Source organism: Mirounga leonina, unplaced genomic scaffold (genome assembly GCF_011800145.1).
Source record: "Mirounga leonina isolate KUSES-001 unplaced genomic scaffold, KU_Mleo_1.0 Mir_151, whole genome shotgun sequence".
In the NCBI taxonomy this organism is placed as follows: domain Eukaryota; kingdom Metazoa; phylum Chordata; class Mammalia; order Carnivora; family Phocidae; genus Mirounga; species Mirounga leonina.
In genome coordinates, this window is record NW_023270377.1 from 9,064,946 (window position 1) to 9,081,590 (window position 16,645).

Consider the following 16,645-nt stretch of genomic DNA (forward strand, 5'->3'; position numbering starts at 1 on the left):
CAGGAGTGTGTGGGCAGGGTCACAGAGTTAGACCTTAATGGAAGTGAGTGAGAGAATTAGGGGACCAAAGGTTGTGGCTCTAGCAAAGGATTGGGCTTGGTGGTGAGGGGCAGGAGTAAATGCTCTGGAAGTGATGAGACAGAGGGAGATGGAGTGGAAGCCTTGACTGCTGGGATAAGAAATTGGAATGGTCTTTTGAATCCACCCTGATTGGGACTGTGCTTCTTACTCAGAGGATACAGGTTTTTAGATGTTTACATGCTCCGGTTTCTTCTTCATAAAACTGCAAGACCTCTGCTCCAGCTGACTTCTTTTCCTGAGTTTATTTTAACTTTGATATTTACTTTTTTACTCCAGTATATTTTTTTGTTGCCAGGAATGTCTTTCCTTCCCTGTCGCATCCTTCATGGTTCTGTTCAAATTGCATCTCACATGGAACCTAAACAGGTTCAGAATAGCATCACATTGATCGTTTTTAGGTCATCAGGGTTGAGTTACTGATACAGAAATCATAATTTTATAATCTTCATTGCTGGATCCTACCTACTAATTATGGAAAAGATTCTAGGAGGATCATTGGGGAATAGGGCTTGGGAGGAGTACTGACTTTTTATATACAAAGAGCCTCAGGTTGTAAATCAGATTCAACCATACAAGTCTGCAGGTGGCCATTAGGAAGACTTCAGAGTAGCTCTAGAAGAATCCTGATTCAAAATATCAAATCCAGGGGCGCCTGGGTGGCTCAGTCGTTAAGCGTCTGCCTTCGGCTCAGGTCATGATCTCAGGATCCTGGGATCGAGCCCCCGCATCAGGCTCCCTGCTCAGCGGGAGGTCTGCTTCTCCCTCTCCTACTCCCCCTGCTTGTGTTCCCTCTATCTCTGTGTCTCTCTGTCAAATAAATAAAAAACTTTAAAAAACAAAAAAGAAAATATCAAATCCAGGGGCGCCTGGGTGGCTCAGTCGTTAAGCGTCTGCCTTCAGCTCAGGTCATGATCCCAGGGTCCTGGGATCGAGCCCCTCATGGGGCTCCCTGCTCAGCGGGAAGCCTGCTTCTCCCTCTCCCACTGCCCCTTCTTGTGTTCCCTCTCTCACTGTCTCTCTCTTGTCAAATAAATAAATAAAATCTTAAAAAAAAAAAAAAATCCAAATGGGCCCCATCTTGAACAGGGAATGATTGGTAAACCAGTCTTTGGGCTCAGAGAGTCTTTAAGCCCCAGGATTGGCTGGGGCTACGGGTGACCAAGCTTTGGGCGGGTGAAGTGTTAAGAGTGTGGACTGTGGAGCCTGGCATCAGCACTGACTGACCCTGATGCCAGGGGGTTCTGTAAAGTCCTGGTGATGCCTCAACAGGGGCAGAAGAGATGGGCCTTTCTCATCATGTGTTAAGCGCTTGTATGTGTTAGCTTTTGAAAGGCAAAGACTCAAAAGTTTTGAGTCAGACAAGTTGTCAAAACCCATTTTTCTGTGTTTTTACTTCTAGAGCTTTATACTTTTCCTTCCTTTAAAAACAAACGAAGCAAAACCAAAGTACCTACCTTTCTAGTGGAGTGGCTGAGTAGAAGAGATGCCTGAAAAGATCAGGTTGATCTATGACAGGGCCACTGGCCATCCCAGGGTACGGGGTGAATTTCCAGATCAGCTTTGACCTCCTTCCACCCTCACAGATTTGCAGTGATGACATGTTTACAGTGATACTCATGCCATTTAATATTTTAAGTCTGTTTTACCTTTAGAAATAACAGCCCATTCCTTAGATGAAGGAATTAGACTGATCTGATTTGTGATTTCTATTTAGCTGAGAGTAATTATGCTAAAGGGAGGGGAAAAAATTGTTTCTAAAGCACCATCTGGTGGATATCAGATGTTATTGCAGTTTTTTTCTTTTCTCTTGGCCTCTCTTCTTTCCCTTTCTTCCTCTCCTCCACAAAATTCCTACCATCACAGAACTTTTTTTTTTTCACATACTTACGCATATGTATATGTTAGGCCGCATGATGAAGAAAAATAAAGCAAAACAAGATGGATTGCGATGAAGAAGGAATAGGGTGGTGTAAGAGGACGTTTGAGCCGAGGCAAGTCATTAGCATTTAGGGAAGGGTGTCTCTAGCAAAGAACAGAGAAGCAAAAGCCCCTGGCCCTTTGCACAATGACTGGCTAGAGTAGGAGTCAAGCTGTGGGAGGGGTCACCGAGGTCGTGCAGGCCGTGGAAGAACTTGAGCTTTTGCATTGAGTGAGATGGGAGGTCTCTCAGCACTGTGAGACTAGACTAGGAGATGCCGAGAGCATTGGTGCAGAGACCATGCAGGAGGCTCTAGCAGTAGATGAGGTAAGGGACCAGTTCGGAATATATTTTGAAAGCGGGGCTTACAGTGTTGAATGATGGGTTGGGATGTCGGGGTAAGAAAAAAAAAAAAAGAAAGAAAGAAAAGCCAAGGTTTTGTTGGAGCCCTGGGCAAATGCAGGTGCCATTCCATTTACTGCTGTGGAATACTAACAAAGGGAACGAGGGTGGTTCCAGAAGGTGTCACCACATCCAACCTAATATGTCACTGTTTGCAAAGTTAGAGTGAAATATTTGGTGGATTGCATCTAATCTGTTAAGCTAGTTTGGATACTTTTTAAAAGTAACTATGGTAATGATAAAATAATACCCATTATTTGCGAATAATCTCTAAGTGAACTCTAGTTCTCTTGACCAGGATGGTGGTTTGATGTAGCCTATAAATGATGATATTAACTTGTCGTTAGCTGGATATCTGATTTATGGTCCGAGCTGGTAGGTCTTGATAGAACATGAAGGAATAACTAGGCTATGAACGTGGACATGGGATGCCTCCGTGATCATGGAGGAATTGTTTTCATTCAAAGATGGACAGACACGTCAAGGCTGGTTTTAAAAATACCAATGCCCAGGCTCTAAACCAGACTTGTCAAACAAGAATCTTTAGGACATGCTCACCATCTCCATGTGTACATACTGATAAAGCTCTCAGGAGTTTCCAGGGCACCGTGGGGCTTGAGAAGCCCCGACATATGCTCTGAGGCTAAGTGAGCCTGGTGGGTGCTGGCATGGGTCTGGCCTTCTCTGAGCCCTGTGTTATTCAGCAAACCACTGTTCAGCGGCTGCTGTGTGTCCAGGCCCTCCCGAGGGTACAGAGGTGAATTAAGATTGCCCTCGAGGGAGAAATGGCAAACACATACCGAAATTGTGGCAGTGTGATGTGATGTGAGAAGTTGCTGAACCACAAGTCCTAGAGAAAAAGGAGCAGAGTCACTGGGCAAACAGGAAGCTTCTCCTGAGATGATATTTGAGCTGGTTTCAGGCTAAGAGCTCACCCAAGGGGGCTCTGGGAGGAGCTCCATCCTCAGACAAAGCCATCTTACTCGCCGGGGGTGCGAGAGCTGCACAGGTACCGTCAGTATATGAGCCTGAAGCAGATGATGGGAATGTGAGGGTCCTGGGCAGTGACAAAGGGTGGCTCGTTCTTGTTCCAGGCGACCAAGCCTGAAGGAGCACCATCAGGACAGTTTGGGGAATGATGCGTGAAATACACAGTTGCTGTTAGTACCCATTTTGCAAAAAGGTTGGCCCAAGAAAAAGGCAGCGTAAACTCTGAAAACTTGAAATTGTTCTACTTTTGTTCTTCTGTAGGTTGGTACAGGTCTTGGGCCTACACTGGAGTTTTATGCACTTGTATCTCAGGAACTACAGAGAGCTGACTTGGGTCTCTGGAGAGGTGAAGAAGTGACTCTTAGCAATCCAAAAGGTAAGATTGATTTGTGAGGCAGTCAGTTTGTGTTTTTCAGATCAGGTAAAAGGGCCTTTATAATTCATTAAATAGATTGAATTTCTAGGAGAGGGCCATGGTGTCTGACCTTAATTCAACTTTTAGCCTTTGTTTTCTCTTTTATCAAATTAGGGAGAGCCTTCCAGCTCTAAAGGACTTCATTCCGTGATCTGATTTTTGAGAATACTGAATTTCTTAGATGTTCTTAGTTACCAGGTTTTGTCTTGTTTTGTTTTGGGAAATAGCATCTAAAGTTTTGTGACTTGCTCATTTTATAGGAAGCCAAGAAGGGACCAAGTATATTCAAAACCTCCAGGGCCTGTTTGCGCTTCCCTTTGGTAGGACGGCTAAACCAGCTCACATCGCAAAGGTTAAGATGAAGTTTCGCTTCTTAGGAAAATTAATGGCCAAGGCTATCATGGATTTCAGATTGGTAAGTTTAGGATTATTTGCTTGTCTACGATTTTTTTATATCTGTGTACTCTGAAAGTATCTTAATCCCCTGCACTCCATGCTGTATTTTAAAACAGTGTTTCACAGACTTTAATGTGCATATGAATTACGTGAAGAGTCTATTTAAAATGCTAATTTGGGTTCAATGGCTCAGGGGTGAGGCCCACGATTGCACATTTTCTTTTCTTTTTTCTTTTTGTTTGCTGCTTTTCTCATTAAAGATACCACATTTTCATATGAGCTCCCAGGTGATGCCAAAGTGCTGTTATGAACCATTTCTTCAGTAGCAAGGGTCCAGAGAATCAGGCAACGTGAGTGAAGGGTGGTTTTAAAGTATTTGTTATTAGATTTTTAATTGATTTAGGAAAGCCTGAGCTTTCTGCAGCTGAACTGCAGTAAGTCATCATTGGAGTGCCAGAGGGAAAATAACCTGTGAACTAAGTATTAACAGAGGTCTGAGTGTTGCCAGGCTTTTCTTCATTTCCTCTTCTCACGTTTTCTGAGATACCTGGTCAGTATGTAGAAGACCTTTTTTTTCATCTAGTGTCAAGTTTCCAAGCTCACAGTTTTGCTGTGCCCACAGAATGGGTTGTTAATCAGTTATTTTAGAAGTTACATTTTTTCAGTTTTAATTAGTTGGTTCTTTTTAACCTCTTCCCCCCCCCCCCCCCCCCAATGTGCAGTAATACAAACTACAGTGGAATTTAGTTACTCGGCCCCAAATAGAGTAAGATTCCTATAAACATGTCTTAGTTTGGAGGACCTTATGGAGAATATATGTCCATCATTGAATAGATAAGCTTTTCAGGGTGAGTGTTTAAATAGGATTCTTTGGTGTACTAAGTTTTTCACAATATTGGGGCCCCAAATTGGGTTTAAATGGGAACAATTGTGTATAATGAGAGAGTTCTAAAATGTTTTTTTGGAGGGGTGGTTATTATTACTCAGCCTTTGTGAACAATCTCGTAAAGTGTCAGTTATAGAACTGAGGCAATTCTAGAAGCTTAGTGTGACTGTTAGAATATTTTGTATATTTCGTTTCAGGTGGACCTTCCCCTTGGCTTACCCTTTTATAAGTGGATGCTGAGGCAGGAAACTTCACTGACATCACATGATTTGTTTGACATTGACCCGGTTGTAGCCAGATCAGTGTATCACCTAGAAGACATTGTCAGACAGAAGAAAAGACTTGAACAAGATAAATCCCAGGTAAGCTTAGAAGATGAGGAAATGGGGACACCTGGGTGGCTCAGTCAGTTGAAGGGTCTGCCTTCGGCTCAGGTCATGATCCCAGAGTCCTGGGATCGAGTCCCACATCGGGCTCCTTGCTCAACGGGGAACTTGTTTCTCCCTCTCTCTGCCTGTCGCTCCCTTCCCCCCGCTTATGCATGCGTGCTCTCTCTGGCAAATAATCTTTAAAAAAAAAAAAAAAAAGATGAGGAAATGGTCAAGTGGATCAGTTTCTTACTGTTGCAAGATGAGGTTTTTGTTAAGTGGTTATATTTGACCCAGTTATTATGTTATATTACTTTACTTATATATACTTCTTATATTATTTTAGAAGAGTTTAATTTTTTTATTAGAATACTTGAAATGATTTCACAGTGGGAAAGATGACCTATAAAAACAGCAGGTGATAAATAAACCTCTTGACTGACAAATGAAATACACTCCTGACTTGAACTCATAAGGCTCTTATTTATTAAATATTAGATGGGCATTATGTATCTGGTCAGATACTGTATCATACTGAATTTTTTTAGTAAGCATTTAAATCAATAAAAACTATTCTCAGGACAGATTGTTTTTCCAGAAAGGTAGCTTAATTTAGGAACAGTCCATTTGTTTCTAGAAAGATCTCAGGAAAATAGTTTAAAGGTCATGGTGGGTGTTCACTATTTCTTAGTAATATCTGTTGAGGCTTCTCTATTAGAATGGGTAATCTTGAGCTTTATATCATTAATGTGTATTCTTTACATATTAATAAGATTAAAAATTATTTGGCCCAATCTGAGATTAATAGTTTTTCTGTATCAGACATTAGAAGACAAAGTTATATTTAAGAAACAGTGGCACAGATTCAATTAGCTATATTTGGGCAGGCAGCGTGACCCCGTGTTAAATCAACTCCCATTTTATAAATTGTGTAAAGTGTCACATCTCCTGATAAACTGGAGAAGAGCTGTCGGCAGATGGGGATTTTAGAATGCCTTATTATCAAAGAAGAAGGTGATTTGTAAGGGAATTAATTTTAGCTCCCTTATTAATTGGTGGTGATTTTTGGAGAATAAGTTTGTTTATTAAAAGAAATTGGCACTTAAAAGAGGCCGAGTCTGTCTTTTCCATAGAAGATCTGTTGTCTTAGGATTTTTAGAATCAGTTTTATGCTTACTGACTTTGTAAATTTTAAAAACGAATGCGATCTTATTAGGAATCATCTCTTAGATAAATAATGCCCCAAAAAAGGAGGGAAAGAAAGTAAAACTCAGGCGCTGTTCCACATGTATATTAACTCATTTAATCCACAACACCCCTCGGAGACTTAGGTATTTCTGTTATTCCTCTTTTGTATGTGAGACACCCAAGGCCATAGGTCGAGTAAGCGGCCAAGGTCACGGATCCAAAGCGTGGGCGGAGAGCTAGAATCATACGCCGGCTGTTGGCTCTGGGGCTGTCACTCTTACACATTTTGCAGTATGCCACCTGTTCTCTTCCTCAGCTCTTTTTTGAGATTTGTTCTTCTAATCTTTATCTAATTTTTATTTTTGATGTTGTCAATTTAAAAGTATAAAATGCATAGCACAGAAACCATATTTCATGGACACTGCTGTGTTGTTTTAACCAATTTTCATCCAGCGCATGAGGAATGGTGGTGTTTGGTATTCTGGAGCACCTCACTTCATATAAAGTATACAGATGGAACAAACTTGGTAGTATAAATTCTTAAAAGATACATGGGAAATGGGCTAAAGCTTACCAGTTTTTGATTTAATGTAAAGTCTGAAGAAATGAACAGTGAATTCCTTTTAAATATCTCAGGGACACTATACTAGATTCCTATCGATGATAGCATTTTATAATGCAAACCTTTATAAATAAGCTGTTTCTTAAGTAGCTGTGGGAGAAGACACTTTCTGTTAGGATAGCAGTGACCACCTTGATCTGTGCGAGAGGTGGGAGGGGGCAGTTTTGAGAGCTTCAAAGTTCCAGCAGAGAACATTCAAGAGATGATGATTACTAGTCTTTCTGAAGAATATCTTAAACGTAAAATGAAAGGCCTCCCTTCTGATGTGATCAAATGATTCACCTGAAGCTGAGGAGAGACCTAAACACAGGCTTTTGCAGAGAAGGACAGATTAAGATTATACCTTAATCTTAGTGCTATCTCCTTTTCTGCATTCTGAATTAATCTGGAATCCTCAATGGCTTTCATTTCCTTTTTATTTTTTATATTCTTTATTTTTATTTTTTTAAAGATTTTATTTATTTATTTGACAGAGGGAGACACAGTGAGAGAAGGAACACAAGCAAGAGGAGTGAGAGAGGGAGAAGCAGGCCTCCCGCTGAGCAGGGAGCCTGATGCGGGGCTCAGTCCCAGGACTCTGGGATCATGACCTGAGCCAAAGGCAGACGCTAAATGACTAAGCCACCCAGGCGCCCCTCATTTCCTTTTTAAAAATGACTAATTTTAAATCAGGACTTCTGGCTTTAGTGTGTAAATGACAAATTTCTTGCACCTGGACTGTGTAGCCCCTGGGAATTTCATACTTGGAGGTATTTCCAATTTGGAAAGCCATTTTGCTTCTTCCTCCTATGCCATATACCTTCATTTTCAGCTAGTATTTGCAGTTTTGCTTTTGGTCTTTGGTTTCAAATCTAAAAAAAATACATATTTTATATAAGCCTAAATATTCTTAAGCATTTAAAAAACCGAATAATGCAAATTGCTTTTAACAGTTGTCTTTAGAGTATGACTTGAGGGCTTTGTTGGAACCTTTCTTCACTGAAACATTATTGTGTGCATACAGAGCTGTTGTGCTAGTCCTGAAGTCATTGGATGAGGAATCTCCAGGGTGTTCCTTAGACTTGACCTTTGCAGGGGGGAGAAAGTTAATTACCATTCCTTAGTGCATTATTTGTATTTACTCAAGTAATAATGCATTATTTGTGTTTATGGTTTCCTGTCTAAAGAATGGTAATTAACTATATAATTGGATTCATTAAGATTAATATAGAATTTAAGAAAAGTTTGTCTGGCTCTATAACCATTCTTAAATTGACCATCACGTAAGTGATTACGACTTTCTGTGAAATCTGATTTGAAATATGGTCACATTGACAGACATCTTATTTTGAAGGAACACTTAAGTGATCTTATCTTTCCCCATATAAAAATAGTTGGATTCTGAAGTGCTTAAGGTTATTTCCTTTGTGATCTATGACTTGTTCATGTGTAGATGATGACACAAAAAGAAATACTGTAAGAGTGGAAGGAACCCTGAACATGCATTAGCATATCTTTTGTTTTATAAACATAGAACCAACTGAATGACTGTGCTTGACATCTCTCATCCCCCCCCCCCCTTTAGACCAAAGAGAGTCTACAATATGCATTAGAAACCCTGACTATGAATGGCTGCTCAGTTGAAGATCTAGGATTGGATTTCACTCTGCCAGGGTTTCCCAACATCGAACTGAAAAAAGGAGGAAAGGATATACCAGTCACCATCCACAATTTAGAGGAGTATCTAAGAGTACGTAATTGCGGCGCCCTTCGGGGAGAAGGCCAGTGCGGGGCCGCGGGGCTTCCTGTTGGCCCTGTTCTGGGGGAGAGGGAGAGCGCCTGTCCAGGGAAGCGGTCTCTCCCACCCAGCTGAGACCCTTGGCACCCAGAATCACTTCATCACATCCATTTCTTCAGGCCTTAGCTTCCGTCTGCACTTGAGAGAATGCGGCCGAGAGTTCAGGAGGCCTCATCATGACCTCAGATTTGCTCTCTTCAAGCTTGAATAACTAATAACCTCACACTGTCTTCATTTAAAAGAAATCAGTGAAAAGGAGCCATCACTTGTGTTCTTGCTAAACTGCATTTTGTCTTTCTATCAAAGTAGCTAACTTGATAGAATTCACACACAAGTTTATGGGGGTAGCAAAGACTTTGAGATAATTCATGGTTCTTGACTATATTTGCTAGGGAAAACTATTTTGTATTGAAAAGAAATTCTATTTTAAGTTATAACCTATATAGACTTTATTACTACTTTTTGAAAAGTTTTCTTTTAGTTTATTTCTGACCTGACCTAAGTGGGAAGAGCACTGGGCTCAAGATAGAATATCATCTACACCCAGACTTGGGTTTTCCAGCAACCTACAGTGGGATTTTAGATAGAACCTCTGAAAAATGTTGGCTCTGGTTTCCTCATCTGGTAGAGAAAGAGAGTAGAGGTCTTCAGGTATTAATTTAGTGTCACCAACAGTTCTGTGACTGATACCCACTCCCTTTAATATTCAGAGGAATGTCTGCTCATACTACCTGCTTCTTTTCCTCACTTTGAGAAAGCTGACATTTTAGCCTACTGGTAAATGATGAGTTAACATCCACATTAAGGTTCTCTGAAAATAATTTATAATAATGCTTGTGTTTTTGTTTCCATTTCTATCTGAATATGTCCTGTACTTCCTGAATCCAGTGGGTTAGCCAGAGTCACTGATGACTAGATAATGTTGGACCAATAACAGATGCTTTCTGTTACTTTTCAATTTCACATGACTGCATTTCCACAGTTGGCCTTTCTCTAAGTGAAGGTGCACAGCAGAGGAGTTGGCTTCTAAGAACTTATTCAGGATTTAGATCTAAAATTTTCACATTAAGAATTCAAAACACTTAACAGTTGGTAATTGTGAATCTTGAAACATTAGCTTTACTTCTTAACATTTTGTCCTCTTGGGAAACTCTAATCTGCTTCTCATCTGGTAAGGTACTATTCTGTGCCATCGGGATTTTACATAAATGAATTTTAAAAATACACTAAATATAAATGCTCATGGGTTGTTTTGTTTTTTGTTTGTTGTTGTTTTACATTTTCTTATTGGCCAGGCCCCAGGTAGAAGTTGATGGGAGTGATCTTTTATGCAGTTTTCTGAGAGGTATTTTAGAGACTTAATAACTTGTGTTTTGTTTTTTCTTTTTCATTCTTTTAAGTGATCAGGAAGTATATTTCACTGTACTTTGCCACATACTGAATAGGAAAGAGAAATGAAATCTTGTTACAGTTTCTAAAAGACCTTTCTTTTTGCAGCTGGTTATATTCTGGGCACTAAACGAAGGCGTTTCCAGGCAATTCGATTCCTTCAGAGATGGATTTGAATCCGTCTTCCCACTTAGTCATCTTCAGTACTTCTACCCGGAAGAAGTGAGTAGCTTATGTCTAAAAGAAGGAAATGCGCATTGCTGCATCGCTCCATGTGTATCTGTAGTTGTCTTAGTGAGCTGTCTCTCTGCCATCTAGCTAAAGATTGTTGCAGACAACAAAAAACAAGTGGGGGGTGGGTGGTAGGGGTGGTGGGATGGGGGTTGTGGGAGATTTGGGAAAGATCATTTCCTGAACAAAGAAGAGTATTAAATACAAAGTATAGTATAATATAAATGTAAAACTTTATATTACGTAAATACTAAATATAACAACTATTAGGGAGTGGCATCTGTGTGTGAATGGTGAGCACATAGCCTCGTTGTCACTTGACCCTGGGTGCTGCCCGGGGCGGGGGGAATGGGATGCAGGTGTCTGCGGGACTGTGGCTGGCCAGGAGGACCCTGAGTCCACAGTAGTGAAAGTGACACAGAGGAGGGTGCACTTTTTCTTTTTTTAATCTAAACTTCCTGGATTAGGTGAGACATTGCTTTATGATTGGAGTCAGTCCTTGAAGTTTTAAGGAAGTGTTGCAAGTACTGTTGAGAAAGGAGGACATGAGCATATGTGCAGTTTTCCAGCCTTCTTAAGTGCAACAAGAGTCTGAAAAACCACTCGCTAGTGATGAGATGGCATAGAAAGGAGCGACAGTTTGGAATCCCTTGTGTTTATTGTTGGAGTGGAAACTTTAGAATACACCCCTGTTACCGGCTGAATCCAGCTATCTTTGAATGACTTGGCATTGTAATCTCCTTTACGATTTTTATGTCCACTCTGATTTGCTACTTACTGAAGCAGGTAGTGTACCTGACACTTTGAGGCTCTGAGTGTTGCCTGGAATTGAAAGCAGCAAGTGTTGCTCCTGGAATTGAATTTTGGTCCCCACCGCTTAACCGTATGACCTTATCTAGGTCATCGTATCTGATCTGCCTGCCTCATCCGTAAATTGCGATAACCTCCATCTTACTGAACAGGGTGCATAAAGTACCTGACAGTCGGTGACATATAGTAGATACTAAATTTTATATGCCCTGAATTGGATTTTCTCAAGGTACGCAGTCATTCCGCATATGGACAGTTAACCAGAGAAAAGATGGTTTAATTTGAAACTGATGCTAGATTTTCCAAGGAGACACGAGCACTTCTTTGCTTTCTAATGTGCCCCCTGTGATGGCTCGCTTGGTCCCCTTGCCTCCCCTGCCACCATCTGGCAACCCTCTGCCTCGCTTTACAAAGTGAGCAAGCTGCCCATTTGCTGCATCTCCTTTCTGCTTGCTTCTCCCACTTCTCTCTCCAGCTCAGTAGTGTGGGTCTTGGCTTCCGTTACTGTATACCCTTGTGTTTCTAGGAAACAGGATTTATGATCTGTGCCTGGTTAGAAGTAGATTATCAAGTGAAAGCCTGTAAAGGCATGAGAAGAGTTAGGAAAACTTAAACCAAGGGTTTGTCTCAGGTAAGTTTTGTTGGCGATAAAAGGTTTCTCTAGGACCCAGTCCCTGCAGATGGGCAGGGTACCTGTTAATGCAGCTGAAGAGGAGATGGATTTTATAAATACAGTAGAAGAGCACATTGTATAAAAAGAGGTCCTAGACAGAACTTTCTGATGCTGAAAATGATATTTTTATTTGGCACATGTAGACCTATATTATATTGGCATACTGCAAAACAACATGTCCTGTGAGTTTTCACTCAGTTATGCAGCTATGTCTGTAGTAATTTGTTACCATTGTGTAAACACACAGCTGGATCAGCTCTTGTGTGGCAGTAAAGCAGACACTTGGGATGCAAAGACGCTGATGGAATGCTGCAGGCCAGATCATGGTTATACTCATGACAGGTAAGTAGTGGGATCCTCTGGTTTTTTTGTCTTACGGTCAAGAATTTGGTGGTGTGTGTGTGTGTGTGTGTGTGTGTGTGTATGTATACACATTATAAACATTTTCAAATTTGTCTACCTATTTTATTATATTTTTAATTTTTTAAACATTCTTTTTTTTTTTAAAAAAACTTATTTATTAGAGCATAGGCATGAGCGGGGAGAGGGGCAGGGGGAGAAGCAGGATCCCTGCTCTGCTTGAGGGGCTCGATCCCAGGACCCTAAGATCATGACCTCAGCCGAAGGCAGATGCTTCACCAACGGAGCCACCCAGGCTCCCTAAATTTGTCTACCTATTTTAAAGGAGAGACTCTGATATTTTGGCCTCATTTCTGTTAAGACCTTAGGACCCAAAGATTTCTTTTTCAAGCACTTCTGCAGAAATGAACAGGGAGGGGGAGAGGAGGGAACACAGGTCTCACCCCATTACGCACTTTTCTGTGTAGTAATACGGAGACATCTGTACAATCCCCGACCAGTCTTACTTGTTACAACATTTGAATTCCAGCTGTGACAACAGAAACCAGTTTGATTTCAGAGTGCACTGTAATGTGAATTCATAGATATTCATAGTTAAATTTTTACAGTGTGTAGCTAATTGTGAGAGTCTGCATTGTGGGGTGATTCAAAACTGTATTTTAATATGATGAAATAATTGTGGTTATTTATTTCTGTTGTAGTCGGGCTGTGAAGTTCTTGTTTGAGATTCTCAGTAGTTTTGATAATGAGCAGCAGAGGTTATTTCTCCAGTTTGTGACAGGTAGCCCAAGATTGCCTGTTGGAGGTGGGTATGCCTTTGCTCTGTGGGTATGTGTGTGTGTCGGACAGGCAGACAGGCGATACGTCAGTACTAACAGCAGGATATTCTGTACTTACAGGGCCTCTTAGTTACCCTAGTATCATAATGCTTCTAAGTGTTCACCTTGTTTGCAGTATATGAGAGCCATCGCCAGCAGGGAAATTCATAAGGACTGTCTTAAACACACTGAAGTAGGATTGTTAATGAGCATATAATGCTACCTTTCTAGATAAAATTCGGATCTTCAGGCCATTTGAACATTACAAACTCTTAGATGAGAATGGATGAGAATGCACTGTAAAGTCTACTTTCCCAGCAGCGAGTCAGTCCTAACAGGAGTTGAATTGGTACTCTGTTTTAAACCTCAGAAAGCCTAAGGACCTGTTTGCCTCCATATTATGCGAGGGCTTTTTATGGTAAAGCAGATACTAGGCACCATACACTAAACATGTATCGAATGTGTAGATTTAATTGCCAAGCAAGCAAGAACGAGCACCTTGTGTGTGTGCTAACCACATACAGCGAGGCAGTGTGGTGTTTTCTGGTAGGAGTAGCAGAAGGGTGTGTCTGGGACTCCAGGCAGACTCTTCTCCCAGCTAAGAAAATGTTCTCCTCTGAGTTGGCCGTGTGCACCCTGCAAACTTACTAAGTTCCTTGGTCTCTCTTCCTTCCCCTTTCATCAGGCTTCCGGAGTTTGAATCCACCTTTGACAATTGTCCGGAAGACATTCGAATCAACAGAAAACCCCGATGACTTCTTGCCCTCTGTCATGACGTGCGTGAACTATCTTAAGTTGCCGGACTACTCGAGCATTGAGATAATGCGTGAGAAACTGTTGATTGCAGCCAGAGAAGGGCAGCAGTCATTCCATCTTTCCTGATCACAACGAGAATTGCAGCGTCTGCCTGTTACAGCAAAAGAAAAAAATCATGATTTCTTTTCTAAATGTATCACCTGAGTCAAGGAAACATGTTACGCCTTCTTGTTGTAGGAAAAACGGCTTGCAGATTATACAAGAGACACTTGGTTGATATTCATTAATGGCCCCATGGACTTAAAAGTGATCAGGCCCTAAAACGTTGTTGTGATGAGGTTTCTTTAGCAAGTTCTTGTTTAAATTATCATTTATTTGATGAGTGAAGTTTTTAACTTGCTTTGCTGTGTGAAATTTAAAAAAAGGGATGTTTTTCCAGGCTGAAACAATAAATGTCGCTGTGCAGTTTAATTCTGGGCTGTGTGTATCCATCGAGCTAAGTCTGCAGTTTTGTTTCCTCCAAAGACAACTCTTGTACATAAGTACAGAAATTCAAGCTCACGTGTATTTGACAAATACGGTCTAGTAGGTTAGCTCTCTGTGCTTTCCACTACCAACCCCCCTCCATTGCCCTCCCTGAGTCCTGTACTGTCTGCAGTCCACACGGTTCTTTTGTATACAGCACTCGCGCTGGTTCCATTCTCGTTAGCCATGGGCTTCTGTTGTGCCATGTTCTCTCTCAAATTAAGATATAATTTAAAACGCATTGAACAGAAATATATTGTCAGTATAATTCAGTCTTTGTAGCTAGGTAGACTTCTCTCATAGCTTAGTTTGAATCCAGCTGTAGGGCATTGCTGGCCTTTTTCCAGTGACACCTTAGGACTGTTGACACGGTGATTCTGGCGACCACAGCAGCCTCTCGACCGAGGCCGGGAAAGCTCGCTCATTTCCTTTTGTAGGTTACAAAGTCTGCACCTCGGGCTGGCCGGGATTTATTATCCTAAGACCAGAGCATTTTGAATTGATGTAACGTTTTAACCAAAATTCGCAGTTTTCATTCCGTTGGAGTAAAAGAATTTTTTTCTCCCTTGTCCTTATGTTCTAAGTTTTTGTTCAGAGTCTTCTTCCTTCCACACTCCCCTTCCCCTGCCCCCAGTGCTGACTTGGGACAAACAGTTCAGCCTTTGTCTCGGCACCGATAAAAGCACCTGTAAGCAATGCTCTGTCCAGTTGTTTCATGTCCTGATTTCTCAAATCTGCAAGAATCCATCAGGTTAATGTTTTTACCTGAAAATAAATAAAGTTTGCTTCACCTTTTTGTTTTTAGTTCTGTGCTGTATGCATAACTTTCCATCGTGTAGATGTATTTCAGTGCAAGCAAATCGTCACGTCTCCCTGATTTGCATCATGGCTGATTTCGCTATTCAAAGAATTTATAATAGCAACTTGAAGAACATAAAACGTGGAAAGAAAATGGGAGGAGATTCCTTCCTAAGATTCAAAATTAAGCCTGTTGCATAAATTTGAGAGAATTTCCATAATTCATCTTTTTGAAAATGAGAGATGAGCTCCTTGTTTTGTTTTTGTTTTTTATTGAACTTTGAGAAATCAATTCTCTTTTGTTTTACAGACTGTTTCAAAGTCTTACTTAATTGGTGTAGACACCCCTTTGTTGCCCATCCCTCCACTGAAGAGAAACTTCAGTGGCTTGTTTTATTTCGATGACCTTTTCATTTTTACACTTACATGGCCTTATATGGAGCATCCCCCTCCTCACCGAGAACTTGGGCGGTGACCCCCGTTAAGTGTGATGGAGCTGTCGCAGGAGCTCAGGGGGGCTCTGGCAAGCAAGCAGCTTCACCGTGACGCCCAAGAAGGGAGTTGTGTTTCTGCAGTTCCGACATTGACAGCCTAGGAGCCGAGCAGTGCGATCAAGTGAAGTTTTTGTTAACGAATGAACCGATTTGTTGGAACTGTTCTGATACCTTTTTGCAAACTAAGCACAAAGATTATTGTGTGAACATAGCATTTTGTTCCTCTTTTTTTCTAAGGGTTCTATTGTTAAAATTTAGACCTGTATAAACAAAGCAATGTTTCCTACTAAAATAATGTGTATCTGACATTTTATCCGTAATGTGGCCCTTGGCATATTTGGCCTCATTGATTTTCCACATCAACCAATACATTGGATGGTTTTGAACCAACCTCTGGAGGTTGGTTGTTTCCAAGTCAGTAGTTCACCTGTTTAAATGCTTGTAAAGTCTTTAGCTTCCTCCTTTATGTGTGGGATCCCTTGTTAATTAGGGGCAGGAAGACTCTTCCCATTCTAAAGCAATCTCTCTTGGCAGAGGCCTTAATCTTGCAATGTAGGGAAGAAAGTATATACTTCATTTGCTATTACTCCAGTTTTGCCTTAACTTTATTTGCTTAGTAATCCTGCCAACAAGCACTGATTTCTCGGTATGCTTTGTACACCTAGACGGGTAGTGACTGGGATTTTGTTCTCCTTTAATTTTTGCCGAGATGGAGTCCGATGTTAATCACAGCCAACGCCAGCTGTGT

General features: G+C 41.1%; 1 protein-coding gene across 16 annotated transcripts in view; it reads left to right on the forward strand.

Moving 5' to 3' along the window:
• The window catches only part of TRIP12 (thyroid hormone receptor interactor 12), a 140,624-nt gene extending 126,073 nt beyond the window's left edge, over positions 1-14,551 (forward strand). For 15 of the 16 annotated variants that reach the window (XM_035006923.1, XM_035006926.1, XM_035006928.1 and 12 more), the window contains 8 exons: positions 3,653-3,767; positions 4,067-4,221; positions 5,286-5,450; positions 8,831-8,995; positions 10,541-10,654; positions 12,394-12,488; positions 13,208-13,311; positions 14,010-14,551. In XM_035006923.1, coding sequence (XP_034862814.1) covers positions 3,653-3,767; positions 4,067-4,221; positions 5,286-5,450; positions 8,831-8,995; positions 10,541-10,654; positions 12,394-12,488; positions 13,208-13,311; positions 14,010-14,206 — 1,110 coding nt within the window. In that variant the 3' untranslated portion in view covers positions 14,207-14,551. The remainder of the gene's footprint in view (positions 1-3,652; positions 3,768-4,066; positions 4,222-5,285; positions 5,451-8,830; positions 8,996-10,540; positions 10,655-12,393; positions 12,489-13,207; positions 13,312-14,009) is intronic. The other variant, XM_035006937.1, reaches the window with a different exon arrangement.
• Positions 14,552-16,645: the final 2,094 nt, after the last annotated feature.